The sequence below is a fragment of the Branchiostoma belcheri genome, unplaced genomic scaffold (assembly GCF_001625305.1).
Source record: "Branchiostoma belcheri isolate BF01 breed outbred unplaced genomic scaffold, Haploidv18h27 scaffold13, whole genome shotgun sequence".
Classification (NCBI taxonomy): domain Eukaryota; kingdom Metazoa; phylum Chordata; class Leptocardii; order Amphioxiformes; family Branchiostomatidae; genus Branchiostoma; species Branchiostoma belcheri.
Genome location: NW_017802713.1, coordinates 2,340,707 through 2,348,814, shown reverse-complemented (window position 1 = coordinate 2,348,814; position 8,108 = coordinate 2,340,707). Strand labels below are relative to the sequence as shown.

Sequence of the window (8,108 nt, the reverse complement as noted above, 5' to 3'; positions counted from 1 at the left end):
TGGGGATCGTCCTCTCTTGGGTGGGGAGGGGGACCTTCGGCGTGGAGGTGGCGAGGGAGATCGGTTACGTCTGGGGGGAGGGGACGGAGTTCTACGCCGCTGTTTAGGCGAGGGGCTGCGACGTTTCTTCACCGGGGAGAGAGACCTGCGTCTGGAAGGCGGGGACACGTGGCGAGTTCTCACAGGAGACGGGCTCCTCGGCTTCGGAGACGGACTCTGCTTCTTTGAGGGCGGGGACAGCGTTCTTCGCTTTTGAGGGGGAGGGGAGTAGGATCTGCGAGAAGTCCTTGGGGCGGGGGAAGCCTTTGTCTCTGGACTCGGCGGTGGAGGGGAGTGGTCTTTCTTGCCTTCACGCTCGGCTGGTTTTTCCTCTGGTGTACCCTTGCTCGCCTTTTCCCTGAAATGAACAAATTTACAATTTTAGAACCATCGGCTGTGCATCCTATTAGTATAATCATGCGAAGGAGAATTCCAATGAAAATAAGGATTGAACAATCTTAATATTAAGTTAACAAATGTATAACAAATGATAAATGTATTATTGGAATTTTATTCAGATGTTGAAAATGGCATCTGGATTTGAAAATGTACCACTATACATTTTGTATTTGTTACCCCAACCTTGTATGTTTTTATGTTTCATGGGCAAAGGATCCTTATAAGCACATTACATGCTTTCTGTCCAATGCTCACAAATCTATGTGAATAAAATAAAATAAAGTACACTGCCACAAAGATCCTTTGAATAAAAAAAAGTTTAGAACTACAATTTTATAACCTTGGAATCTTATAACTCACTTCTTCTTCTTCTTGCCTTCTTTTTTGTCCCGTGCCTTTTCTCGAGACGTTGCCCGTTCCGTGGGCAGTGCAGGGGGTGGGGGAGGCGGTGGGGGGGTGGGGGTACGAGGGCCTCTCTTCTTCCTAGCCGGGCTCTTTTCAGGCGGAGTCTTTGGACCTCTGTAACCACAGAATGCAGAGTGGTAAATAATTTCTCTTGTTGAACACTGATTTTAAGCCTTAACTAGCTTTAGAGAGTCTAAAAGGGGAAACAGAATGATATACAGATCCAAGGACCACAGCTTGCTAAAGACTTTAAGTTTAAGAACTGAAGATTGTGGGGTCGTGTGGCGCAACGGCAGAGTGCTTGACTCGGAACCAAGAGGTTCCGGGTTTGAGTCCTGACATGCCAACAATCTTGTGCACTTGGGAAAGGCACTTTACATGACTTTCCTCACTTAACTCATCAAGTAAAAATGAGTATTGTCCGTGTCTGTCCTGTATTTGTTTCTATGTGTGGGACACAACACCAACAACAGCTGCCTGTGTCCCATGTGTTGTACTGTTGCAATTTCAATAAATCAAATCAAGACTATGATTTTTGATATAAGTTTCTCAAGCATTATAATCATCATCATTATAAAGGCAATGTTGCACATATGGTGTAAGAAAATTGAAACATTTGTACTTTGTACTTTTTGTTATTCATTATTCCTTAATGTTATTGGTTAGTTACTGTTTTTTCTTTATTATTATTGCCATTATCATTATCTATTGTATCCCAATTTTACTGTTTGTATGTGACTGTTGTGTTTTGTTGTGTAAAACAGGGCCCCATTGAAAAGAAGTGCAATCATTTAATGGGCCACCCTGTATAAAATGATGGAAAATAAAATAAACATTGTGCAGTGACAGTACAGTGCACATACTTGCGCTTTTCCTCTGCAATAGGAGGAGTTTTGGGCCCCTTCTTGCTTTTCTTCTTTGGCACTTCTTCTGCAGATGAGGAAGAGGAGCTCTCTCTCACTGGAGAGACCTGAAGAATGAAAGAATCAATCAGTTCCCTTCTCAGAAAAATCTATGCAAGATGCAAGAATACATTTAGAGCCCTGATGTACAAAAAAAGACTTGAGCAATTAATCAGATTTCTTTCTGCTCTTTTTATAACTTACGTCTTAGGAAAAATAATGTTGTGTTTCCTGTTTCAGTCCATAAAAAATTAGGGTCGGTAGGTAGGGAATATCTTCTTTTTTCTTTCCTTTTTTTCCTTTCAGACGTTGGAGATCTCTAGCGATCCAACAATACAAAGTAAAACTTGCCTGAGGACACTTATATTTTCAATGTAAATGTTGGAAAACCAATTGTACAACGTTTCATCACTCGGGTGTCAGATCAGGGAGCCCAAAAAGGTTGATCAGCTCGAAAATTTATGTCCCCTGCAGGGGTACACCCAAAAAAAGGTTAGGGTCGGCAGTTTTTTCTAGGGATGGTTGGGGAAACAGGAAACACAACATTTTTTTCCTACGCCTAACTACAATTATGTCAGGACCATACAAACCTTTCCTACCTTCTTCTGGATGACGATTTCTTCCCGTTCGCGTTGCTCGCGCTCCCGCTGTTCCATCAGTTCCAACTCTCGCTGTAGTCGCTGTCGCCGCATCTCCAACGTCAGCTCATGTTCGTAATCCAGGTCGTCCCAGACTGAAGGGGAAACAATACAAGACAAAAATTTCTTCAACTAGTTTAGTACATGTGTATTATCAATACTAAGCCTAGGAAAAAAATTATGTGTTTCCTGTTTCCGTCCAGAAAATTTTTTTTTTTTTTACTTTCGTGATCTACAGTGATCCAACTTATAAAATACAGTTTAACAAAGTGAAACTTGCATGAGGTAACTTATATTTTCAACGTCAATTTTTGGAAAACCGATTGCACAATGTTTTATCACTCAGGTGTCAGATCATGGAGAATAGAAAGGATCGATCAGCTCAATAAAATTTAGGAGTGCAGGAGTCCACAACAAAAAGGCTAGGGTCAGCCTTTTTTTAGGGTTGGTCGGGAAACAGGAAACACTTTTTTTCTAGGCCTTCGCTTTGTTGGAATAGTATCTAGTCTCTGAGTTGGTGAAGTTCTGTACAGTTATCTTTATTTCAGCACTTTTGCATTCACAGAAATGACACAAGACATTGGATCTCTGACGTGCATGCTCAAAGTCCTTCCCTCACAAGACCACAGCTACCAAAGTAAGTCCCTGCTAAAGGACTCCCCCTACTGACTACTGAGCGTATTGCATTCCCCACTAACCATCGTCCTCCAGTGGTCTGTCCCAATCTACCCCCCTCTCCTCACCCCCCGACTGTTCCGCCTCGCTCTCGGGGCTGCGCGGTCCCGTGATCACCACCGGGCTGATGTTCTTCGCCTTCAGACGGCCCTCCAGGTCTCCACCCTTTTTCGACTTTGAGCGGCCTCGCTCGCTGGACGACTCTGGCTTCTGCTGCAAAGACAAGTTGATATTCATCTTAATATGTGGGACTTACTTCTTGAAGCTCGAATTAACACAGTTTTGATATACACATGTAGATGCTAGACATGAAAAGCTATAACATGTAGCTCAATAGCTGTATCTGTATAGCAGGTATAACCGCCCTCGGCATAACACACCAGCTTCGCAGGCACGCGGCGCAGTGGCAGCTGGCAATATTACACCGAATCTAACACTAAACATTGTTTAAACCTATCTGGTGTTAATTATGCCCCTACAGTACTTGGTGACAGCAAATTCCACTCTGCAATAGTTCTATTGAAATAATGAGGTTTTGAACACCTCAATCCTTGGTTGATAACTCTGGTACTTGAGGGCATTTCTTGTTCTTTTCTAAGCTGGTATTAGGTGCTTAGTAGTTGGTACGTCCACCAGTTTATTAGTCATTTTGTACATCATGTATGGTTAAACCCTGCTTGAGATGATCTAGGTTGTGTGAACGTACCTTGGGTGACTGGGAGCCGTCCTTACGACTACTGCGTGTCTCGCGGGAGCTGCCACTCTCTGACGCTCCTGATCCTCGCTTGTTCCTCATCTTAGTCCTCAGGTCCTCTACCTCGTCACCTCTGGAAAACAACAAACTATCAGTAATCCAAAAAACGAATGTATCACTATCAGTATTCAGTACCTATACAATCAATGCCTATAAAATCTACATCAGTGCCTATACATTTGTACAACCTACATCAATGTCTATTGGGACAATCAACAGCAGTGACTGTGCAACCAGTGATTGTGCAACCTAAATCAATACTAGTGCAGCATACACTGATACTAGTACAGCTTATAAGGCTACATCAGCACCACTACAACAGAACCAACACTGTTTTAGCATGCTTACTTTGAAGCACTGAATCATGTTTACACTACAGTATACAAAGTCAGGGTTCAGGCCTAAGAAGGATATGCTTAGTGCTGTGTACCTAAACCCACATTTAGGTTCAGGTCCGGATTCAAGTCCAGAGGTTTTGGTTCAGTTCCGTACTCGTAAGTCTGTACCTAAACCCATGGCATATACAACATTGCATGGGAAACCTTGCAATGTTGTCAGGGCAAAACTGTGGCTACATAACATGGAGGCTGACACTTGACAATGCCCAATGGCAATGTTTTCTTCATTTTGCAGCAAAGATTTTGCAATCTACAGAAGGTTTTATGTGGTTTGGAAAGGGGATTGTGACATGGGTTTTTTCTTGTAACATTGACTAACAAGTCCGTAATCGGTTTTTGACTTTTAGTTTTTTTGGGACTTGAACCTAAACATTTTTACAAGACTTAGTCCGGAACCAGTGCAGCGAACAGGTACACAACACTACACAGAACACAACACAAACCTGTCTCTGTAGGATCCTCGGTAACTGCGGGTTCTCCCACCAGGGCTCTGGGCAGTGGGATGCACGAAACGACACGTGTTACCAAACGGACATTGCCCGTCCTGCGTCCAGTACTTGCAAGGGTCGCTACTACGCTCTCCTGACCTCTGCAAGTTCACCAGGGATGTGTTAATGTACTTTTACAATAGACCACACCAATTTAATTTGTTGGTTCTTGGATTTTTTTTCAGAAAAACTATGAAGCGACAGGGCAAAAAAAATAAAGATAAAAACAGGGTTAGACATCCTATTATAGCCCCAAATACTACAATAGGACCTATAAAGTTAACACAAAAGGCTGGGTTCATATTCAAGCGACAAATTTTTAAGTAATCAAATCACTGCATTGATAGATGGAAAAACTGTAAGAACTGGGAAGAAACCGACTTTCCTCAACTGTTGGGAGCAAAATATGAGCATTTTTGACTTGAACCAGAATATTGTATTTTTTACATATCAGAAAATCTGAGAATCTGAGGCCAATCTGAGAATCTGAGAACCAACAAATTAAATTGGTGTGGCCTTTCAGCCTTACATATCACTTGACTCTTGACAGAACATCACTGTAACTTCTTAAATTGTCTACAAAATTTGAAGTATCTATAGTATCTGTTAAGTCTTACTCAAACACATTCATAACTTATTTGTTTGGAGAAGAAGAACAAGAGGAAACATCTAGCAAAAACAATATGTTTTCCTTCGGTAAACATATATAAAAGTCTACAAACACTAACGTCTCTCCGCGCTGCACCAGGTCCTAACCGCTCGAACACGCTGGGCCTGCGTCCGCCGGGCTGCTCCGGGGGCTGCTGGGATTGCGACTGGGACTGCGAACTTGACGAGGACGCTCCTGACTCGGCCACGATCTTGGAACTGTCCACGGTGACCTTCCGCTTGACTCGCCCGGACATGGCAGACCGTCGCACCGGAATGGGTCAATCACGCACACAGCAAGTCCGTGTCTCACTGACTTCCTGAGAAAAAAAGCATATATTTTGAGTCTCCACTCCGGTGGTGTTGCCAAAAACAAGAAAAGATACCTGTGTTTACTTGAGATAGTTTACCTAAGATAGTTGCAAACTGTCTGATATTAGAAGTTGAATCATGGAAGTACAAAATACATGTATACTTCTACCAAATTATTTCGCACTGGGAGAGCTTCCCCAAATTATTTGCAAAATTATTTTGGCAAAACAGTCATCCGTAAACGTAACGATCACAAAACAATCATGTGCGCAAAATCGGGATCGAAATATCCCTTGGTCAATGTCTTTTCTCACCGCCAGTTCTCCAGCTGTTGTTATAGGACAATAAATGTTGGCTGCAAACACAGAAAAAGACCTTTTAAACCCTCCGGACAGGCGCTATCATGACAAAGTACGATGCCTGAGATCATGAGATTTTGCCAAAAAATGGTGAAAACTGTCGATCAAAATCGGCAAAGTACAGCTTTCAACTGCACTGAATAAACGTTATCTCTCCATCGGAAAGACTTATACTGCATATTCTACTGTTGTGCGAAGGATTTCTGCTCTACTTTGCCAGTTTGAGCACGAAAATTTACCTGTTTCGATGAAAAGGTCTGTCGAACCAAAATTTTCACCTGGGGGGCGCCATTGTATATCACGTGACCGATTGGACGAGCCCACCTCTGAATGGGGGTGAAGATGGCAGCATTGAAATATGAGTACATGATTGTACCAAGGGAGATGATGTAACGTTACTTGATTGTACAAAGGAGGTTGAATAAATTCTTCTTCTGGTTGTTACTCAGTCTGGAAACGTTAGGCCATGTTGAGTTGATTATATGGATGACATCCTCTGGGAACCCCAAAACTGATGCGAGCGTGGGAATAAAAAAAAAGTTTGGCAAAAAAAAAGTTGCTTTCATTATGAAATCTACGTGGTTTTGAAGGTTGAACAAATGACACAGAGTATGCAAAATCTACTCTTCAAATTCATTTCTTTACAGTTTCATCTTTTTCGTTTGATTTTGGCATTCTAAGACATTGATATTGTTTCCAACATTTTTTTGCAATGTATATATTTGCTCATATCGCTGTCTTGTACAATTTACAGTATGGTTGAGTTTTTAAATTTTTTTTTGGAAATAGCCGAAAATTCATGCGTGTGCGGATGTCATCCATATAATCAAATCAACATGGCCTTGTGCAAGGGGCATAGGACATTTGGAAATATACCGTTTTACAATATTGCGATATTCTCCAAATTGCCAATGTTTTTGTCATAAAACTATCCTGTTGATTTTCTTTCGAGTAGATTATTATGGGAAAACATCAACTCTATCCATTGAATTTATGGCATCATCAATTCATGGAATAATGTGAAGACTTTATAAGGCATCCCATGATAAAGCTATTAACATTAACTGATAGAAAAGAATAGCAATGTAATCAGTATCCTTTCCACAATGTTTATTCAAGGGATGGACCATTTGATATCAAAGGGAATGCATCCCTCCAAGGCAACTACAATGTATCATCCCAGATCTCATACAATGTAGTACCATCTTATTCCCTTGCCCCAAATATCCACCATATTGTTTTCTACAAAAACAGTCAAGAGAAAGTAATTATCATAAAAAAATGCATGCATTGGTCACTCTTTTTAAAGTTCAAAGTACTTAAAACAACAATGTAAAGTAAAACTCAGATAGTCTCAGCATAAATGTATGCATAACTTATCAATAAGCACAGTAATAATATGAAGTTTCTCTGTAACAAATGCTGAGGAATATTGCAAATATATATTTTCCTTCACATAGTTTCAATGAGGAATAAACATACAAAAATGTAACGTAGATAAGGTAATCATTAATATAAACACAACTTCACATACAAGTATTCCACACTAATTTTCCCTTCATAATTTGGGAAGGAAAAGTATATTACTGGCACTTCCAAGTGGCTCATGCAAGATCAAATGCACACGTTAAAAAATGAATAACAAATCATAACTTGATTGTTTAACTTATATATAACGTCATAATATATAACTTAGACATATAATTCAAATAATTAAATAAGATCCATACAAGAAAGAAATGCACAATAACTCAACTGTAATTGACATATCATTAGCCCTTTATAACAATGTTTAGTCCTTTCCTTATTTCAGAAATACTAATTTTATTTCAATTATACATGTCTTCATACATGTAATCACAATAGAACACTCTGTATCCTATTCAAAGAAGTACATTTATATACTGAATATATATTGATTTTTTGTAAGGCCACACCAAGTAAATTTTATGGATGACGTCCTTTGGAGACCCTAAATCTAATCGGAGAGTGCGAAAAAAAAAACAAGAAGGGCCCTAAAAAAACAAGATGCTTAGATTAGAAATATACTAAGAGACGACAAATGTTAGGACACAAATTGAATGAGGTGAC

The 8,108-nt window shown here is 40.3% G+C and overlaps 1 protein-coding gene across 1 annotated transcript in view; it reads right to left on the bottom strand.

Moving 5' to 3' along the window:
• LOC109463759 (zinc finger CCCH domain-containing protein 13-like) overlaps nucleotides 1-6,338 on the bottom strand; it is a 14,266-nt gene extending 7,928 nt beyond the window's left edge. The window contains 9 exon segments of the mRNA XM_019760609.1: nucleotides 1-397; nucleotides 799-957; nucleotides 1,707-1,813; nucleotides 2,345-2,478; nucleotides 3,082-3,271; nucleotides 3,765-3,885; nucleotides 4,654-4,799; nucleotides 5,427-5,666; nucleotides 6,257-6,338. The exon segment at nucleotides 1-397 is cut by the window's left edge and continues 55 nt beyond it. Coding sequence (XP_019616168.1) covers nucleotides 1-397; nucleotides 799-957; nucleotides 1,707-1,813; nucleotides 2,345-2,478; nucleotides 3,082-3,271; nucleotides 3,765-3,885; nucleotides 4,654-4,799; nucleotides 5,427-5,603 — 1,431 coding nt within the window. The 5' untranslated portion in view covers nucleotides 5,604-5,666; nucleotides 6,257-6,338.
• Nucleotides 6,339-8,108: the final 1,770 nt, after the last annotated feature.